Here is a 23,228-nt window from a genome sequence, read left to right as displayed (position 1 = left end):
TCCCTGCAATTGAGTCTATACATCACACCCGTAGTCCATTGATGAGATGATATGGTTAATATCTTGTGTGATCTCTGCCATTCTTCAAAGGTGGAACATGTGTCTGTGAAATGATAGTATGATCTAACGTAGAACTTATTGAAATACTCACCTAAAAACATATTTTACACCTACGATAGATGGTAAGGATTGAGCTGAGACCCCCGTCGGTCATGACTGACCGTGGGATTCAACCTGGAAAGTTACCCTCCCAGGCACAAGTCCGGGCAAGGTTGTTTATGGAAGACCAGCAGTCGCCCATGCATATCGGCCTCCCCTCTCTATCTAAGGGAAAGGCAAAGGGGCTGATACAGCTTGGCACCAGTGATGTTGCAACTCATTTCTACAGCCGAGTGAACTGGAGCAATGCGAAATAACGTGTCTTGCTCAAGAACACAACACGCAGCCCGGTCCGGGATTCGAACTCACAACATCACGATTGTAAGCTCCACGCTCTAACCACTGAACCATGCGCTATATATTAATTACATCATCTGAACAATATACAATGGTAGTGTTATGGAATAAGGAATATCGTTTAATTCATTCTCGCTTATTCACCTCTGTTTAAACACTAAACAGAAAAAGGAAAAAGAAACAATTTTTCCACAATAAAAACCCGAGATACAACAGACATAATTCAAAAATATATATAGTAACAGTCTTCAACGCGGGTTTCGAAATAGCAAATCCAAATCGCCATACAATAGCACATATCTTATCGATCTTTTGAATTTTATGCTTTTAAACAAGATGTTCCACATCTTTTATATTATTGAACGTTATGAATATTTAAATCATATTTCATATTACTGAAACTTGTAAACATTGAAACATGTTTTTTCTCGTTCATTATTTTAAATTTTTACCATTGATAAACCCAAAATATTGTTGAAAGTTGTTTGGTATGTATGTAAATAAGGTTATTTAAAACCAATTACAAGTTTTTCAAATTTAGGTACAATAGTTTTGCCTCCTCATATATACACACATATATATATGTGTATGTATATATATATATATATATATATATATATATATATATATATATAGCAAATAAGAAAATTGAGGAGAATAATAGTTGGTTCATCAACTTTAAGACGTTAAAAATGTTAACTTATTTATTTGTTAAACTGATAATTATAATTGTTGTTGGCATCCTTTTTGTCTCGAGAGACAATGGAGTTGCGCATAAAATAGTCTAGTCCGGCTTTTACATTTCATATCCTAATACATCTTCTGCTGTGGCTGTGTAGTCCTATCCTGGACAAACACTCCCTCTGGCAGGTGCCGCTAAAGTAGCGAAGACTTTTCCTGGCTGGTTGTAATGTCATAGTTTCTTTTTGACGTCTTTTCTTGTCTTTCCATTTCTCCTCTCTCTATCACTCCTTTGTGTTCCCTCTTTTACGGTACGTCGCCAATCTCCACGGTTGCTGGCAACTGCTTCCCAGTTGCTAAAATTGATGTTTAGGCCTTCATGTCCCTTTGGCAAACATCCTTGTATCGTAAGAATAGTCTTCCCGCAGACCTAGTGCCCCTAGCAAGCTGTCAGTAGAGTATGTCCTTGGGAATTCTGCCATCTTCAAACGGCTAACATGTCCAAGCCCTCTCATACTTGTGAGGAGTGCAAACATGCTTGGTATTCCTACTTGGTTGAGGGCATCTTTGTTGGGGACATGATTCTGCCATTTGATACGAAGGATTTTCTGGAGGCAGCGCAGGTGAAAGATATTTAGGCGACGCTCTTGGCGTTTGGATGGCGTCCAGGTCTCATATCCATACAGTAGAGTGCTAAGTACACATGCCTGGCAAATCTTCATTTTTGTGTTCTTGGTCAGCTTATTGTTGTCCCATGCCCGTTGGGCCATCACAGCGCATTGCCAATGCGTATATTGAGCTCAGCATCAAGGGGTAAGTTGTAGGTGACGCTAGAGTCAAGATAGGTAAACTTCTCCACCTCGTGTAATCTGTGGTCTCCAATATGTATGTTTGGGATGTCCGGTGTAGCCTGACCCATGATGTTGGTCTTCTTGAGGTTGATAACTAAGCCAAAGTCATTACATGCTTGCTCAAAACAGTTGATGAGCCTTTGTAGGGATTCTGTGTGTGATACCAGAGCGGCATCATCAGGACGTTTCTGATTTTGGTCTTGCCACGAAGGCGCGAGAGATTGAACAGTTTCCCGTCACTTCTACTCTGTAGAAACACTCCATCATCTGATGCCTGAATGGCATGTGAGAGCAGCAGCGAGAAGAAGATGCCAAATAATGTAGGAGCAAGGACACAACCTTGCTTTACCCCGTTTTTTATTTGGGAGGCGGCTGATATTGATCCATTGTATGGTGCCTTGCATATCATCATGGAAAGATTTGATGATCCTCAGCGGCTTTGGTGGACATCCGATTTTTGGAGCAGGATGAAGAGGCCTTTTCTATTTACCAAGTCAAAAGCTTCTGTCAGACCAATGAAGCCCATATATAATGGCATTTTCTGCTCTTTGGACTTCTCCTGAAGTTGGCGTATGGAGAATATCATGTCAATAGTTGATCTGCTTCTTCTAAAGCCACACTGCGATTTCGGATAAATTCGAGAAGCAAGCAGTTGTAGGCTGGACAGGATAACGCGAGCAAAGGACTTTCCAACAGTGCTTAGATGAGATATTCCACGGTAATTGTTACATAAACCACGGTCACCTTTGTTTTTGTAAAGCGTAATGATGTTAGCATCCCGCATATCCCGAGAGACTGTACCCACTTCCCAGCGCTGACACAGAAGCTCATGAAGGTAGCCGAAGCAGAATAGTGTTTTTGCCGGCCTTGATGATCTCTGAGGGGATGCCATCTTTTCCCGGAGACTTGTTACTTGCTAAGAAGTCAATACCCTTTCTAGGGCGTCTATAGCTCTGCTATATATGGCGGACTGTCAAGTTCGCATATGACTGGCAAGATCTTGACAATCTCGATTGCAGCCTCAGCTACCGTGGTCTTCCGTGAGTAGAGATCCTGGTAGTTCTCCACCCATGTATCCATTTGCTTGCTTTGGTCCTTGATGAGATCCCCAGTAGTTGATTTCAGAGGGGCTGACTTGGTTGCGGATGGACCGAGGGCCTTCTTCAAACCGCCATACATCCCACGGGTGTCGCCACTGTCATCAGCTGACTGGATACTCTGACAGATTTTATGCCAATATCTATTTGCACAGCATCTTGCTGTCAGTTGGGTTATATTTCTTGCCTTTCTGAGTTTTTCGAGTGACTTTGTAGAAGAATCACTCTGGTATTGCATCAGAGCTGCACGCTTTGCTTCGAAAACTGGTTCCAGTTCTGAGAGCCCATATATCTATGCAGTAAACAACTTTTTATCTACCTTTACATTTCCTAAACATTTTCTTGTTTTATTTTTTAATTCCTAACCTGTTTTCCTTATCGTTTATACGTCATACATTTTCTTAACTATTCTCTCTCTACACACATCCCTCAGTATATGATAATATACAAGGACCCAAGCACGCGTACACAGCTACTAGATTCTACAGACGCACACCATATATGCGCTAGCGCACTAATACGCACTCACATAATAATCTCAGATGAAAGCTACTACTACTACTATCTCCCACTTCACTCGCTGTCCTTAGATTTTAAAGCAAAATTAGTTCTACCAACTCGACGAGCAAACCGTGGTCTACTATTTTGCAATGTAAATATACTATCTTCCGCCTTCCTCTCCTTCAAACACCACTCTATCCATTTCAAATACTACACCTATATTTTCATCCTTTAATTCTGTTTTAAATGGCTATATATAATGCTACAATATGTTTGCTTATATATCCTACAACAGACCCGTGAAGGACTACGGAATACCTGCATAAAGCAACTCGCCAGCCAATTTCCTTATCAAACCTTGTCTTCGTACACTCCTTAATCAGTAACAAACGTTCTCATTCTTATACATAGGATTTCTTGTATTTTATTTGCATTTTCCTTCTGCTCAACTGTTTTCCTCCCGAACTGTCCTTTCTTTGCATTTTGATCAAATTCCCAACGAGTTTACACGGGGATTCTAACGAGAATGTAAACTTCACATAATCAAGATATCCTTTGACTGAAGAGTAGGTTGTGGTATACCCCATGTTAGGATAATATGCTACTTTCGTGGATCTCTTAGCTATGAGGCTTATGTAGCCTGGATTGTATCTACGCTATTTCCTACTTATCGAACACACACAAACACATGTGCGCGCGCGCGTATATATATATATATATATATATATATATATATATATATATATATATATATATATATATATATATACTCTAGATGAATATTCGTTTCCGAGCGAATCCCACAACAGAATATTTTGGTAGACTTTTGGTACAGCATTCCCACATAAGCTACCTTTTCTACGTTATGGAGAGGATTTTCCATTTTTTTTTCACCTCAACGTTGCAGATGATGGCAGGAAGCTCTTTAAAAATTGTTTTAATGTGTGTTGATTTTATTCACATCCCCTATCCCAATCGGTACCGATTTTGGCCAATGCTTTTGAACGACGCATTTAAAAAAGTTTTAAATGAAAAATTTGGGAATTCAGCGACCACCATTATAATCAATACTTTCTTTCTTTTCAAACGAAAAGTGAAACGTAATTTGAGAACAATGGCGACATCTTAAATAGTTTGTTCCATGTCCTCGCTTTTTCCTATACTGATGTTATTTTTCTGCAGCTTTTGCATTTTTTGTCCGATTCTAATGAAAATCGATGAGTGAGCGAGGCTGACGGCAGTAAGTTGATCTCAGTATATGACGTTGAAAAAAATCCCTAATAGCCCCAGAGCAGGGGTTTTCTAAAATCAATAGGTGTTTAGCGTGCAAATACCGTAGGGGCTTTATTTTTGGCCGTAAATTTCATATTTTTTATCCGATTTTAATGAAATTTGAGATATAGGTAAATGTTTGGTGGGGGAGACGGTAAAGGTATCTATTTAATTCAAAATGGCTTGAAATAGACATAAATGCAAATAAGCATTTTCTTAGACATATTCTTATCGATTTTGTAGAAATTTTATACGTGATTATAGTTCATGTGTATTAGTTGATGCCAGCATGAAGAGTTGACAAATAATCGATATCTGCGTGTGAGCGGAGGATTTTAGGAAATCAATAGGCTTTTTGCATGCAATCACCCATAGGATTAATATTTTATACAGTAACTTTCACAGAATTCATCCGATTTTCATGAACTTTGACTTTTAGGTAAAGTTTAATATCGGAGACATGTAGAAGAATTAAAATTAAACTAGTGCGAGGCAAAAATCCTCAAATCATTCACAATAAAATAATGAACTGATTTTGAAGAAAATTTTAACCGTGTGCAAAATTAAGCACTTCGACGTATGAAACATCTGTTATTCATATAATGTACTGAGATTTAAGTGTCAATGGAATATTTTCATGTAAATGGTCACATGGATTCTGTTTTATGATATAACCTTAACACTTTTCTTCAGATTTTGCTGATCGACTTTATAAAGAGGGTGACATTAAGAGGAGAGAAATAAAGAAACATCGAGCACATCGACCCCAGGACTTACTCTTTGTAAGCCTAGTACTTATTCTATCGGTTTCTTTTGCCGAACCGCCAAGTTACGTGGACGTACAGACACCAGTATCGGTTGTCAAGCGATGTTGGGGAGACAAACACAGGCACACAAACATATACACACACACATACATACATACATACATACATACATACATACATACATACATACATACATACATACATACAAATATATATATATATATATATATATATATACTTATATACGACGGGCTTCTTTCAGTTTCCGTCTACCAAATCTACTCACAAGTCTTTGGTCGGCCAGAGGCTATAGCAGAAGACACTTGCCTATGATGCCACACAGTGGGACTGAACCTGGAACCATGTGGTTCGTAGCAAGCTACTTACCACACAGCCATTCCTACGCCTATAAATATATATATATTGAGAGAGAGAGAGAGAGAGAGAGAGAGAGAGAGAGAGAGAGAGAGAGAGAGAGAGAGAGAGAGAGAGAGAGAGAAGAAATAATTATTTATGCAATTAAAAGTTATACAAACGGTTTAAAGTGCAGATAATAAAGAGATGCGCTCAAACTGTCGAATTCTTAAAATACGTAAATGAAGAATGCGAAACTTATGAAACTTTTATTTGTAATAGAATGTCATAAGTGAAATTTACGCTATCACAAACAATAAACACATATCAATTATTAGTCCTGAAGAATTATGCAAGTTCAGGTGAAGTTTCTGCTGATGAATATGTCTCGATTCACCTGAAAACTTATGTAATTTTTAAATGTTTTTAAAAGATTTCACGTCTGGAGAGATGGAGCAGCATAAACAGAGTAATTCTTTAATACACTAGCAGCACCCGTAGAAATTCCGCGGCAAATGCGAAAGTTTTTAGATGGTTGTAAGTTTATGTGGAGACATAAAAATTAGCGCTCCTTTATAAATTGTATATTCTACATAATTGTCGTTTTAAAACACAATCAGTCCTTCTGGATAAGACCCTCTGCTTCTCTTGGCGCCATTGCCCATTTGGTTTCATTCTTTCTGTTGTTCGATTACATCGTCTCTCATCTATGGTTTATAAACAAATAACATTTTTCAAGCGAGCAGACGATTGCACTTATGCGCATGCTTTAAGTAATAGGTGGTATTAAAAAAATATATCAATTAAAAACATTACACTCTTCACATACACTCACCAACGCAACCTCCACCACCACCACTAACACCACCAACACATTCATCATCATCATCATCATAATCTCTCTCTCTCTCTCTCTCTCTCTCTCTCTCTTTCTCTGCCTTTCTTTAATCTCACCATCAGAACATCGATCCTCTGCTACAATTCTGTTTCTCACTCTCCTCTATATCACTACGTTCAACTAACATTTTTAACCACGTAATAACTATTACGTTCCCCCTACCACACGTCATAGACGCTTCTCTTACCCTCTTTTTCTCTCCCTCCTTCTCTCTCTGCCTGTTTTTCTCTCGCTCTTCCCCTTACCCGCTTTTTCCCTCTACTCCATCTTTTCTCTCGCTCTTCGCATTTCCCTTCAATTCATCTTGTAAAAGTGTTACAGATGCGCTATTATTATCTAAAAACAATTCTGCTTATTCCTACTGACGGAGGAATAAGCAGAATTATTATTAGATGCTCATGAATATCATAAGGACTAATTTATGTTCTAGGCGATTATTTCCAATTAAATGGCTTGCATCACAGCATTAATCCCTTCAAGTTTTAATCAAATATTCAAATACTAAAGTGGATCGATTCATTCGATCAGTCCCATTTGTCAACAAATTTGGAACATTTTAACCATTTGAGAAATCCTAATGTAAAGCAAATAGCAATGTTTTGTTAATGCTATTCTTTAAACCTCGTAAATCTGAAGATGTGGAATAGCAAAGTCAATGTTCCGTTTAATAAGTTAGATATTTTCATCTTTCATAATTTAAGTGCGAATTGAATGAAATCTGAGATAGATACCATGAACGTTCCGTTTAAGCTGCTACAGGCCAACATTTACAGGAATGATGAAGGGGTTGAAGTGTTTAGCACAAAGGTTAATACTGAAAACGAATTGAAGTTTATGATCGAGGAGCAAAGGAATAGACGAGTGAGTCGGTAGTACCTGCTTGGTGGGGTCAAGAGCTCAGCCAACTCCTACAAGAATCTGTAGCATGACAGTGACAGTGTTAAATCAAAGAGAAGAGATATCCTGTCTGCGAGATAGCTGTTAGATTATGTCTATTAGGGATAGAGTAAAATTTAGCCACGTCACCCTTCTTTCGATGCAATCCCGGATGTGTATCACCGTTCCAGATGTAGAAAGATTTCTTCATTGTGTGCTTCACATGAGCAATGTAAATGGTCCGAAGTTTTGGCTGCAAAGAGAAGGATTGGACTTTAAGATACCGTACTAGCTATGCAAAGGATCTACTTTCGCCAAGAAAGATCTTCCCTGCTAATAATGCCCAGCAAAGGTTGAGTTTTCAAGTTTAAAATTACAGTGCGATCGGATGAAAGATACTCGAGTTATAAGCGCACAAACAGACAGAACGGATTTGATGTATTAGATATATATACATATATATTGTCAAGGGATGGTAGGGGTCAAACACAAGCTCAAAGGTGGTGGTCTCTTTGCGTCTCTGCAAATTAACGCTTCAGCAAAAGGGACTGATAGAATAAGTAGCAAACTTTATAAAAATAAGTAATGAGTTCGATTTGTTCGAGTAATACTCTTTAATGTGATACTCCAGTATGGACGCGTCTACTGGCTAGGACAGGGAAGAGATAAATGTTAGGTTCATACGTACATACATAAATACATGGTCCAACAACCGGATTACTATCTCCTACTTTGAAGGGTATCCGTTTGCAATCCAGGTACAGGAAATATCAACCAAATACCTGATGCACAAAAGGGACAAAGATGCTGGCAAAACAGTAAAGCGTGACAGCCGATGCAGATTACGTGGCGGTAACACTGAAGATATCACCCATATTAAAAGCAGTTGTCCGAAAATGTCATCATGATTTTATCTAACGATGTGACATGATGTAGCTAGGACACTGTATAATGAAATCCGTCGGAAGATTAATTCCAAAGATAAAGAAATAAAATACCACAATATGGTACAAGCTAAATCCACTACCAATAAAATGGAGTGTTGCCGGAATGTCCCAGTGGAAATCTCAATGAAATGTAAGCACAATAGACCTGACATGGTGATTTGGGATTGAGGAGAGAAACTGTGTACACTTGTGGAAATCAGCTGCCCAGTGGATGTTAACATGAAGCTAAAGATCAACGAAAAAGAAAATACCTCCGTTGAACTATTGAGTAATCTGCAGGATTTCTTCTTTTCATCCTCATCCCATCGTTCTCCACCTCTTCTTTTTCATCTGAATTGTTAGAATATTCAGTGATAATATCAATATCATCATTCTCATCCGCTTTCTAGTCATATTCATCCTCATCTCATCAATATTCAACATCGTATTTATGATCAACATTATCGCTGTCATCATCATCATCATCATCTTCGTCATCATCATCACGATCATAATATTGATTGTCATCATCGTCTCACCCTTCTCTCTCATAGTCCTCTTTTCTCACTTCATCTGATTCTTAATACTCAACATTTATTACTTCAGTAGCGGGATCCATGAATATTCCACGGAATTAATTATAAAACTTTTCGGTGACTCCTGAAAAATTTATCCAAAATATCTGAAAGCGTAGACTGTGTTGTGTGTGTATGAAAAGAATGTTTCTCATCTGTTATCCAATGAAAATTGAAGGAAACTGAAATACGATGATTACTTAATGCACTTTATATATGTATTTTATATACTTCACGTACGATTTTATAGACTTAATACAAAGCAATCATAAAATAAATATTTAATATTTTTTCTATATACCCCATAGAGAGAAAAAAATTACATTTTAAAATTTACATGGCCACAAATTCATATCAAGAAAACAAAAATTTTATAGTAAGAATAGATTTTATAGGTAAAACATAGGGTTGAAAATTTAATGCAACATGGCATCGTCTGAAAGCCACATCGTTGGTAGTTCATAAGAAAGGCGGTGCATCAGAGCTTATATATATTACAATTTGCGTACACCTTTCAATCCAATACTTCGTTACAGATTGTGTTGTTCGCGTAACTTCTCCCTCTTCTTTTCCCTTGTTTGTCAGTGTTGATAACTTTAACTTTAATATCAGATAATGTTTGTGAGATCTTGGGAAACAACATATAGCTGACCATTACTACGCAGGTTCAGGCAAGAATAGCTCCAGTTTATCAAATGTCTGCCCACGTGATTTACTGATAGTTATTGCAAATGTCAAGCGAACGGGAATAGGTGTCTCAGTGCCAGCCGTATCCTGTGAATGAGAATACGTCTCCCGATCAATGTGCCACTTATTATTGAGGCTTCAATCGAGATTTGATGGAGGGCCTCCACTTCCAGTCTTGTTCCGTTATAGAGACCATTTTGAATTGAAATATTCCTCAGGAGCATGATTATGGTGTCAGGTTTCAAATGCAATCTAGGAGGTGGCATTCCAGATGGTGTCCCTGAAATCAGAAATTCCAGTGGATATCGCTCAGCTTCAGCAGGTCATCTGTGAAGACCTTATCCATGCTGTAATAAAAGCACTGGTCATCTGGGAGTTTATCCATAACCCCTTCGTTTATCTTTAAGCAGTCTGAAATTTTGGTGAGAGGATCACTCTACATGTTCTTTGTTCTTGAGGGGCATTGCCAAAAAGCATCATTTATCAGGGATCCATTAAAGCATGAATCATGTAGCACTTCTACATCATCAACTGTCTCATTTGGATCTTGCAGAAGAGCTGTCGTGCCATTGTCAAAGTGTAGTGGCCATGTTGCAAATTCTCTTCGATCTGTCGTTGATCTATTTTGGCTCAACCTATATTGTCTGAAGTGTAACCAGAGAGGAGAGTTCTTAATGGAGATCTGAATTACTGCCTCACGAGGTCTTCTTGGCAATATTGGCAGAACTTGCCTGAAGTCTCTACCAGTAAGCACAACTTTTCAACCAAAACCTTCATTGTTCCCAGTGATATCTTTCAGAGCTTTGTCATTAGCATGAAAAGCATAACGAGGGATCATGGAAGCCTCATCTATAATGATCAAATACAAATTTCTCAAATAATTTCTGGTCAGAGATGGGTGGTACACTGCAAAAGCTAGTTTCCAACAGAGGAACGGGCAATTTGAGCAAACTGTGCACCGTCCTTCCACCAGACATCAATGTTGAAGCTATGCCTCTGCACGCACCACTTGATAGTTTCTCCTTCGTAGATGTGAGATCAGTGTATTAAATATATAAGCCTTGTCCCAACCTCCAGGAACATCTGCATAGAAAAAGGAACATTCCAGTACCTCACCTCACCTTTTCTTATCAACTGTCTTCAATGACTGCATCAGCGATCACTCTCTGTTCATCGGTAACGGTTGCAATGCCGGGGTGGTTCATGTCATATTTATGCCCTACCCGTTACACTCGAACTGGTTCAGACAAGCCAATATTAAGGCAGCTAATGCCATTTTCAATTTGCATAGAATTTACAGAGTGTAGAGTATGCATTCAAACTTCGCTGAGCATAATCTCCCATTATGGTATTCTTGTGAGTGTTCCTCAGTCGAAGGACATTTGAAGGATTTGAATAGGTGCAAAGGACAGCGAATGTGATACGCGGCTGAAATGCCATCCTATATGCAGCACCTTTAAGTATGGCATGCTCCAACATCACATAATTTTGGAGAAGACCAAGTCATATGTACGCATCTTTAAATCTTGCTTAGATTTCACCTCCTACAGTGTTCACTTCTTCAAAGCGCTTAGTACCTGGAACATACAAAATAGCAATCGTAAATGAAATGTTTCTACGTCCTTAGGACTCACTGTGTTCAATCTGCTGCCGATGTTATTGTTTCTTCTCCTGAGTGTTCATGATTTTGTACGTACATCAAATACATAACGTAAAGGAATGTCAGGGCACAAGTATTTCCGTTAATTTTCATCGTGCTCATTCAGTTTGAATGTATTGTCACGATCGATCTCTGTTCTTGAGTAGGTTACTGAGTGTTACCTCTGTGAAAGCACAGTCTCTCCCGGTCTTCAATTGGAACTAGTAGTCTGTAAACAGTGTGAGAGGAGTCATGCAGCTTGTACTGAGATATTCTCCACATGGCTTCAGGAGGTGAAACGTATCGACATGCAAAATAACTTCTGATTTCGCCATGGTTTTGCTGAATTTGTTTGCTTTCTGCCATTGCATCATTCCTTACTTCAATTGAATCGCTATTATGATCTTTGTAGATTTATTTGTAGATGTACTTGACAATTTTTACAGAGGAGCTAACTTCTCTATTAATATGAGATCGGAATTGCTTTAATAGGTAAGCATTGTATGGTACGACATACCTGTTTTCAACAGAGTGGAGTTCAACTTGTGCTGCGATCCCATTATTGCGCCTCCTGTTCTATGGATATCCATTATTATTTAGTAGTATCTCATTTCTGTAGTTCTTGGGAAACACTTTGGGGCCATACCCATTCTACATACAAAGGCCATGTATCATGAATTTCTTAACTAAATCATCTCTGATCTTCACTTTGTCTACCAACATATGGCAGTGTGGAAGCCTTCTCTTTTGAAACTCGGTGACATGGGCATGAGCTATTGATACATCTAATACGTGTCTGTCCTTTATATCCTTCAGACGTTCAGTGAGATACAACTTGTACACTCTTGCAACCAAATCAGGTCGGTTTCCTGGTGTTCCATTTCGCTGCATATTATTTTCTATTTCATGGCACTTGGTTGGATGTATATGTGACAATTAAGTCAGGTTTACCATACTCTGATGCAATCGGCATTGCATCCTAATTATATTAATGCATACTCCGAGGACAGCTCTTGGCTCAACATTCTCATCAACTCCTCTCTGCAGGAGTCCATAAGTCAACTGTACTGCTCTACGAGCAACTGGGCCTGATGGTCCCCAAGGTACTGCAATCACAACCCTAAATTACATCGTGAGTAGTCTGCGAGCGGATGTTCTGCGTTTAGCCACGTGTAGAATCTCACAGTGCCATCCGGACTTTCCATGAGGGATTAGAAGTGGATAACTCAATGGGACTAGATGGCACAATGTCTACACGATTCACTCCGCAGGTGTATTCCATGGAGAGAGAAGAATGTCTCTGTTTTCGCGGTGCAGCTTTTTCATTGCTTGTGGAAAAATTGTAACGCCTTATATAATCCCTTCTTCTGAAGTGTAGTTCACTCTTTCGCAATTGTACATTTACACTCCTGGTACTTTCATTATAATATATATTTAATTGTAATATATATATACGTCGTACATATGACACTGTATATAAGTGTGAATATTTCATGGAATTGCATTTCTGATCATGCGTCAGGTGATAGGGGATATAAAATACTTACTACCACCACACCCAACATCTCTCTTAGCCTCCCTTTTTTTCTACTGATATATATACACACACACACACACACACACACATATATATATATATATATATATATATATATATATATATATATATATATGTTTTTCTTTAATCTCACCATCAGAACGTCACCCCTCTACCTAAATTATATTCCTAGTCCTCCTCAATATCACTACATTCAACTAAGTTTTTTATCGTGTAATAAATATTACGTTCTCCCTACCACATGCCCTCTTCCTCTTTTTCTCTCTCCTTTTTCTTTCTCTTGGTCTCTCTTTGCATTCACCTATCACGTGAAAGCGTTACAGTTACGTTCCTTCAACCTCATATCATGGACACTTCACTTTCCCTCTTTTTCTCTAATCACGAGAAAGCGTTACCGACGGACTAATTAACATAATGACAAGCAGAATTATTATAAGATCGTCATCACCTTCGTTATGAACATCGCAATAATCAACGTCGTCATCACCAATTCATCGAAGCCATTCTTATCGTTCTCGATAATAATCATCATCATTATCCCCCGAATCCTCCTCACCGTCCTTATTACAACATTTACCGTCAACCTCGCAATCCTCCTTCCTCTTATCAGGATCATCGCGGCCATTTTCTCCTTTATCGTCCTTTTTTTCTTAATATGATTCTAAAGATACAAGATTATTTAATATTTTATCAGAAATGTTTTTAATACTTTTTCTTCTGACCGTGTTTTATGTTTCAGAATACTCTGGTCTAATCAGATCACAACCATCCCACAAGGATCCTTTCAAAATCTTCCAAGTTTAAAGAGATTGTAAGTTGCCTAAGTTTTTTGATATTTTTTTTACGAAATTTTCCTGGGCATTTCATATGTTCTCATCTTTCTTTTCCTCTGTGTATCTCTAACGTATATTCCGCTACCATATTCGTGTTGGAGTGTGTATGAAAGTCTCTGTAATTGTTTGTGTGTGTATGCGTCTGCATAAATGTCTAATATTTTGTGTAAGAGTGTACGATTGAATGAGAATATGTGTTTGTATTCGTGTCTATAGCTGAGTATATTATGAAATACATATTTATGCAGAGTTCGTTAGAAAAATATATATACACTTCAAGAAAAGAAACGAACGTATAGAAATATATTCATTCTCACTTTTTTTGAGATGCTGCTTCATTGATATGAGTTATTTTTAACTCTAAAATTACAAGAGGTTGTATTAATAATAATAATAGCAATACCAATAATGTAGGTAATAAAGGTATTGGTATGTTAGATGTGAATGTTAGTGTAAATGGATCAGTAAATAGTAACCCCACTTTTGATAACCATATGACCACTAATAATGAAAATAATACTTATAATAATTTAAATAACACTAATGTGAGAGAACCGTCCTTAAATAATTCTAAATCTGAAAATTATACACCCAGTTTCAATTGTAAGATTAGATGAAATTGTCCGGCATCTGGTCGTTGTTCGGTCCAAAATGTAATCTATAAATGTTCTATAATAACTTCTAACAGTAACTTCTTTTATATTGGTTGTTCCATTAATTTTAAATAGAGGATTAGAAATCATCTCTCCTCTTTCCGTTTGTTACATAAGGCAGGTTGCACTACACTATCTAGCAAAATTTGGAAACTTAAAACTAATAACATAGAACACAGCCTAAAATGGGAAATAGTTAGGAGGGCAAAACCTTATAGAAATAATAGAGTAGGCTGCCAACTCTGTTCTATGGAAACCTACGAAATTTTAAAGTATCGAAGTAATAAAAATCTACTAAATAATCGTCTAGAGTTAGGTCGGTCCTGCATTCATTCAACAATTAGAACTTTCAAATATTTTAAATAGGAATTTTAAGGTTTTCCTACTTTTTATAACTGTATCTTTTTAATATAATAATAATATGAGATATACTATACCAATCTCTAATTGACTTTTATAGTCAACTAAATTAATCTTACTTTAATCATGAAATTGCATATTTTCCCAATTCTATTCTAATTTTAACATTTAATACTATTCCCCAAGTTATAAATTTCGATATCTACAATAAATTAGAATAAGTGCTGTTCCCCTACCCTTTGCTAAATAATTTAATTGACCTCTGAATATTGACCTAGATTTTTTCTCACCATATAAAAATAAAAATAAAAATAAATAGCCTTCTATTCTTGTGATAACCTTGATTTCCTTAATGTATTTTTCTCTGCTACTAACTTAAACCTTTTTTAGCTTTTCTTATATTCCCTTCCCTAAATTCATACGAAAAATTCTGATGGCTTTCATTTGAAAGTAAGGTCTGGTCAGCTTCACAGTCTCTTAGGAATTTCGTGCTCCTTCCACATTGACCTAAATCTTCTGTCACAACATAAATAGTTTGACCCTTTATTCTAGTGTCAATCTGTTTTGTCTTTTACATCTCCTAAATTTTCCCCTTCTTTTCTTCAACTAACTTGATTCCTTAACCTGTCCTTACAATCATTCTTATAACTAAGGACATTTTTCTTATAGCAGTTAGTTGTGAACTTAATTTTGGTCTGTTTGGCATCCTAACAATATTATCTCATGTTCCTGAAATTCATTTCTTCATATTTATCTGTATATTTACATTCTCTAGGATGTTACTAATTGATTTGAGAATTTTATATTATTGGAAAGCCTATATGAAATTAGCTGAAGATTACTTGACATATTATATCTGCTGTAATATTTACAGATTTAATAAAATGTTATAGTCTGAAACAATTGTACTAAATCACCGGATCCATTCTTGTTGCTTATTTTTTGATTATTTTTGATTATAATCATCCCACATAATTTTATGGGTAATACCATAAAAAATTCTGGTGCATCTAAATTAATACCATATTCATTTGAATCTAAATTGTTTGCTGAACTTATATATATATATATATATATATATATATGTATGTATGTAACAAGACGCGTCTTGCTATTGTCCTTTATGTGTGGGACTCGGTTCAACGTGTTGTGCTGCATCGATCAGTCTGGATCCCATCAGGCACATCGATAAAGTTGAGTGTCAGTAAAGATTTTGAGTGTCATCTCGCATGTTATTATATTGCCATCTAGTTGGAGGACGAATAAAATACAAATAAGACTGCAGACATGCAAAAGATTCAAATATGAACGTGGAACTCTTGCGTTCCTCTTTAGATAAAGTGACCTAATGAGCTTTCGCTTTCATAACTGCTTAGAGGGAAAAGAAAGTAGTAGAAGAGAAAGAAGAAAACAGGGAGGAGAGGAAAACGATTACTCAGGCAAAAATATATATAATTATAAAATATATATAATTATATATACTCAAAATAAGCACCAAGAATGACTCCGGTAATTTGGTACGATCGTTTCGTACTACATCATTTTATTAAATGTTGTAAGTATTACAATAGATTAAAGATGTTGAGTATTCATCAGCCAATTTTTGCTGAACATATAATTATATATATATATAAATATATGTTTCTTCTCCTGAGTGTTCATAGTTTTTGTACGTTCATTAAACACATAACTTTTAGGAATGTTAGGGTACAAGTACTTCCGTTAATCGTGCTCATTCAGTTTGAACCATGCAGTGAGAGTATTGTCACGATCTCTCTGTTCTTGATCAGGTTGTTAAGTGCTACCTCTGTGAAAGCTCAGTCTCCGCTGGTCTTCAAAGTGAACTGCTAATCTGTAGACAGTGTGTTACGAGTCATGCAGCTTGTACTTAGATATTCTCCACATGGCTTCAGAATGTGAAACATATCAACACGGAAAATAATTTCTGATTTAACCTTGGGGTTGCTGAGTCTGGCCACCTTCTGCAACTGCCTCATTCCTTACTTCAACTGAAGCGCTATCACGATCGTTGTAGACATACTTGCATATATACTTGACACTTTTACAGAGGAGCAAACTTCTACATTAATATGGGCTCGGAATTTCTTTAATATGTAAGCATAGAATGGAACGACATACCAGTTGTCAACAGAATGACATCCAACTTGTGATGTGATCCCTTTATTGTGCCTCCTGTATTCTGGATATCCATTAATATTTAGTAGTGTCTTATTTCTCTTGTTCTTGGGAAACTTTGTTTGGCAAGAGCCATTCCCCATGTATTGCGAGGAGGGGTTATCAACACCACAACGTCTAAGCATCATGAATTTTTTAAAACTAAATCATGCAAAATCATTTGAATCAGAAATTTCTGCTGGTACCATTCTTTCTATATCATCTCTGATTTTCACTTTGTCTACGAGCATATGGCAGTGTGGAAGTCCTCTCTTTTGAAACTCGATGACACGTACATGAGTTACTCTTACACCAAATACATGTGTGTCATCCAATTCAAAATTGTAGCGGTTTACAAAAGTCTTATTTCGCTGCAGATTATTTTCTCTCTCATGGCAATTAGGGTTTTCAGGGTGCAGTTATTTCATTGCAAGGGGAAAAATTGTAGCGCCTTATATAACCCGTTCTTTTGAAACGTATTTCACACTTTCGTAATTGTACACTTTCACTCCTGGCACCTCCAATCTCTTGTTGTTCAATTAAGTGCATGTTCCCATATAACTCAGCATAAGGATTTACTTGTTGCACATGACACCCATCCTTTCAGAAGAGCTTTGGTTGTTCTGACTTGCTTCCACTGTGTGATGCATTAATCATATACAACTAACTGTACTGCAGGCGACCATTGACAGTTCGTAGTGTTGTGCTAAGTTTGGCCCTGAATACGTTCTATATCCTGGTATTGGTTATATGATTTAACGAAGCTGTTTACACGACGCAATACGATTACTATTACATGAGACTCGACGCTCTCTGCCAACGGATCATAGGGAAATGCTTACCAATCAATTGTTCACAATCAATTGCTTACGACTAGACAGTTCTCCATATAATGGAAATGTGTCAGACCACTTTTAGTCACTTGGAAGGTTGTCAGAATCTTTCCACAGCATATCCCCTTTATAGAATTAGTCTCCCCTAAATTCTCCACTTGAGAATTAAAGTCGCTCAGAGTTTTAATATCTCTTATGCTTAGGGCTCAATTCTTGTGATTCCGTTCTTTTCGTTTTCTGGTGCTAGAACGTGTAATTACAAATTGTTTCTGTGTTGGTACCTCAAACGTGTCGTGCAATACTTTCATGAGAAATTCACTTCTTTTGTCTGATTTTTCCTTGAATCAAGTTTTAAGTTGGTTAATAAGTCTTTTATGTTCGATATTTGTTTTACCTTTTACCAGGAATATCATTCTTGCAATTTACTTAACAATTGTACCATCCTCCCAGCCTTCTTTACTATATCTATAGGTCTTTAATAAACTTTGTCACCTAAGTTGAAGAATTTTGAAATATTTTTCGTTGTTTTTTTATATTTTCACTCGGTATCGGCTGATCAAAGATGGATCTGATCTTTCTAACAAACATCAAATATCTCTGTAACCAGAGATGTCGGCTTTCTACATTTATGCACTTCAGATCACGTTGAAAAACTGTCCCCCACAAATTAAGTGTTTTTGGCCACGGATGCCATTTTGTGACGGGTGTATTTGGAGCTAGAGAATAGCGTATTGCATGCTATCACTATATCTTCAATGTTACAGTCCGTTGTTGGCCAGTATACCTAAATTCTCATTAACGATTTCATTATCGAAATCCCTTTGACTCAATATGAAATTCCTTTAGTAATTGCTTTTGTAGTGTGGCTGGCACTACGACTCTTTGTGCATACATCAACACAGTGTCACACCTTGTGATAGGCTCGAATTTGTGTTGCGCGTATTTTTTATCTCTTTTAGCCTTCAGCATTTCTGTCATTTTTTAATAAATATATCGTTTCCCAATTGTAATTTTATGTCTTGTAACGTAAATAGCAGTTCACGCATGGAGTTATACAGTTTGCTTTTAATTTCATTTTCCGCTAGCAAAGTAGCAATCACAGTATCTTCAAATGGTTCAGCATTTTCTGAAATCGGTCTTGATAAACAATTAGCATGTCCTAATTATTTAGATGGTATATACTCTATCTTAAATTCATAGCTTAATAATACAGTACCCCAGCGTTGCAGCCTATTAGCAGTACGGCTAGATATTTATTTCTTTGAATCATATACTGAAAATAACGGACGATGATCTGTCTGTATTCAAAAACTTCTGCCGTGTAAAAATCTATACAATTTTTTACGGCATAAATAATCACAAGAGCCTCTTTTATGATTTGGCTGTAATTTTTTTCTGCTGATATCATGAACCACCGCCTTCATGTTGCCATCTTTTTATTCATGTAGCATTACTGCGCCGATTCAGTATTCAGAGGCATCTGAAGTTACAACATTCTCCGCTACAGATTCGAAGCGTGCTAACAACAAATCAGATGTTAATATTTTAAAATTTCGTCGAATACCCTTTGACAATTTTCAGAGTAATTTCAATTGACATTTTTTAAATACATAATCTCCTGTAACACTTACCCTATGCATATTTAGAATATAATTTTGGTAATAATTTGCCTGTCTCCAAAGCAATCATGTAAGGTCGTTGTGTTTGTCTGAGGGGGCATGTATTTAATTGCGTCTGCCTTCAACGGATCTGGTCCTCGTCCATTTCTTTCAATTGTTTGTCCAATTTTATTTTCGGTTAGAAAAAAATTCACACTTTCTTTTTCAATATAATCCCTAATTTTTTCGAACATATAAATTACGTGCTCTACATGTCGATCCCGTGATTCGCTTTTAATGAGTATATCATCCAGATAAGGAAATGCAAATTCACTATCCGCTAACACTGCATCCCTAAGCTGTTGAAAAATCACCGGCGTTATATTAAAGACATATAATAACATGTTGTATATATATATGTGCGTTAATTTTTAGGTATTTATAGCATTCACGTCTACTCTAATATGTAGGTACGCGTCAGAGAGATCCCATTAAGAAAATATCTTGCCACCGTCTAATTTTGCAAATATATCCCCCAGGGTAGGTAGCGGATAGTGGAACGTTTTAAGACACTCATTTAAACCAGTGGAAAAAATCAGCATACACTCTGATTTTGTTTATTTGTTTCTAACGCTGCAAAAGCTTATCTGTTCCAACGATGCAAAAGTTACAGTTCGTTTATATTTAAATACCGGTTTGGCATTTACTTTTACTTGGAACTTCGTTTTCGTTTTGATGCTGAGATCTAATTTATCAGAGAGAACTTCAGGAAAAATCTTTTAAAATTATTTCTACAAATAGTCGACGATTTATTTGTATTGGCAAGAAAACCATTCACATTTTTACTGAAAAGATTTATGGGGAGTTCCCATAAGTTAAACAATTCTATTCAGTGTTCCGAATAATTTTGGTTTTTAAGGTTTTCCCACGAAATGGAAGGTGATTTATCATTACACCATTAAAATGTAATTATTTTCCTGAAATACCACCTACAATTTTCGAAACGTCTTTTAATCTAGGTCTTCTGTTTTTTTTATGTATCTGTGTTAATTATCGAGATATCACTGCCCTTATCTGGTTGCAACTTTACGTACACAAATTTCCTTTGAGGCTGTTCGGTTTTTGGTCCCCGATAACCTGTTTTCGTGTTTTCTTTCTGTTGAACTGTTTTCCAGGTTTGTTCCACAGTGTGATTTTTTATGATCTCTCTTGCCACATTTGACGCCTTTTATATTTTTAAACGGGCAATTACTTTAAAAATGTAGACCACAACATGGATTCGATCTTGACATTTTTTGTCTTATTTCTTATCCGTTACGGTGGAGACACTGGAATATGCGATGAATCTTTTTTTTCATTTTTTTCTGCATCGTGTCCCCTGGCATTCCTTTAGTGTCTGGAGAGTTAATTTTTGTCCAGTTCTAAATCATTTGATAAAGTGTTAATTGTTTTTATTGAAACAAATCTCACCTGGCTTCTTCGGCAGAATATAATTACTATATTTTTTGTATTCGGCAAGGGATACCTTTCTTACAAGTAGTCGTACTATTTTTCCTCTCAGATCAATTTTTAAATTCGTCTTGAAAATTTCCTCGTATCTTCGAAAATATGCAGAGAAGGTAATCCCATTTTCTGGATTATAACTGAATACTTCAATAGAGATTGCTACGCTGTCTAGTAAGTTCGCACCTGAAGTATTTTTAGACTTCTTTAACATAAATTCCAGCAACTATTGGTTTTGTTGTTGTCGCTGTTGTAGTTGCTCTTGTTGTTGTTACTATTGTTGCTGTTGCAACTGCACCACAGACGCCAATAAGCCTTCTATCTTAAACGAATATTCTTTGGTTTCATACCCATCCCAAACAAATTTAAATGTCCAATGCAAACTTCGAAGAACTGTGCGCCACTTTTATACCCTGGTTTGGAACGTATGATTTAAGGAATCAGGGGGAAAGAAAGTGTTTACACGACGCGAATCGATTACCCAACGTTCTCTGTCAATGGCTCACAGTGAACTATTTACCAAATAATTGCTGAAGACTCGACAGTTGTCTATTTAATAGGAATGTGTCAGTTCCCTTTTAGTCAATTGGAAGGTGGTCGAAATCCTTCCACAACAATACAGAAACAATGTAGACCTCTTCCTTGCGCCACAGAGAGTTTCACACCAAATGACGTAAAGGAAGATATGCAGTTGTAATTGCTGATGTTTTTTTCGAAATGAAGCAGACTCTTGGTAATTTTCTCAGACAAACGCTTCAATATCTGAGGGTTTAGTTGCAGTGGAGGAAAATTCACTTTATTATTGTGACAGAACATGAAGTTTTCATATTTAAAGTTCAGTGCTCCACAATACTCGCAATATAAGTACATATCACCAATACGATAAGTTCGTTTAGGATTATTGTGTCTGTTCAGTGGTAGTCCATGTCTTCCCTCACGCTTTCGTTACACCTGTTCACCTCGCAAACGTAACGCCTGTTCAGCATTCATACTTGCAACTCCATCTTGATGTCTCTCTGTTTGACCTTGGAGACAAGCAGCCCTTTCCAAATCATCCATATTCTCCCTTCTCTGTTACATTACGCTTTTCTGTTGGTCCTGATACTGCGGACGCTGCATATCATTCATGATTTCCATTCTCCGCTGAAATATCAATCTTTGTTGTTCCTTGTACTGAGTTCGTTCTTCCTCATCCTGTCTTCTACCTTTGTCTTGCATTCTCTCTCACTACAATTGTGCCTTGCGTTGCTCTTCATCTATAGCAGATCCTCTCATCTGTTGGTACCATTTGTCCCTTTCTCTTGTTTCTTACCGCCGTTCTTCTCTTATCCGCAATACTGTAGTTCCTAACCCTCTCACGAGTAGCTTCTAATCTCCTTTATCCATTGTTCAGTCAAGTTTTGTAATTTGCTTATTTCATAAGCACAGCTTTGGAACAAGGATCAAATAACCGTAAACTTCGAATTTCGATCTCGCCGTAGCAGAAGCACAACCAACGGCAGAATGTATGAGAAGCAGTATCTACATCAACCGGGATTTTGTAGAAATGGAATTTACTGTGTGTCCACCTTGATTTTAATTGAAATATATATATTTTAATTATAATGTGTATATTTCTTAACTGTAACATATATATATATATATATATATATATATATATATATATATATATATATATATATATATATATATATATATATATATATATATATATATGTTTGTAAAAAATGAAGTTCGAAAATGCTGCTGTATTATACAATTTTTAATTTTTATATATACATTATAACATGTTTCAGTTCCTGAAATGAACCTTATCAAAAAAAGTTATATATAAAAAGAGACAGCTCATGCCGTCAAACACAAGAAATTCATTTATAATACACAACGGAGTCAGACATCTTAGAGTTCATGTATAGTTGATATATAGTTCATGTATAGTTGATATATAGTTTGAAGTATATGTTCAAAGTGTTCGATGCAGTGGCCCACGGTGGCGATACGTATTCAATACAAAAAACAGATCAAAGTGGTGGAAAGCGGTCAATACAGAAGATTGATGTTTCCGAAAGAGCGAGGAATTCATTTTTACCTTAAGCAATTGTGATGACCCATGGTGGAAGTTCGCTGGGTGTGTG

General features: G+C 36.6%; 1 protein-coding gene across 1 annotated transcript in view; it reads left to right on the top strand.

Moving 5' to 3' along the window:
• Nucleotides 1–23,228, top strand: part of LOC115225980 (leucine-rich repeat-containing protein 15-like) — a 171,592-nt gene that overhangs the window by 20,777 nt on the left and 127,587 nt on the right. The window contains exon 4 of the mRNA XM_036514789.1: nucleotides 13,878–13,949. Within this exon, the coding sequence (XP_036370682.1) occupies nucleotides 13,878–13,949 (72 nt within the window). The remainder of the gene's footprint in view (nucleotides 1–13,877; nucleotides 13,950–23,228) is intronic.

This window comes from Octopus sinensis, linkage group LG29, assembly GCF_006345805.1.
Source record: "Octopus sinensis linkage group LG29, ASM634580v1, whole genome shotgun sequence".
Taxonomy (NCBI): domain Eukaryota; kingdom Metazoa; phylum Mollusca; class Cephalopoda; order Octopoda; family Octopodidae; genus Octopus; species Octopus sinensis.
Note: the sequence above shows the minus strand (reverse complement) of the source record. Positions and strands in the feature narration are given on the sequence as shown.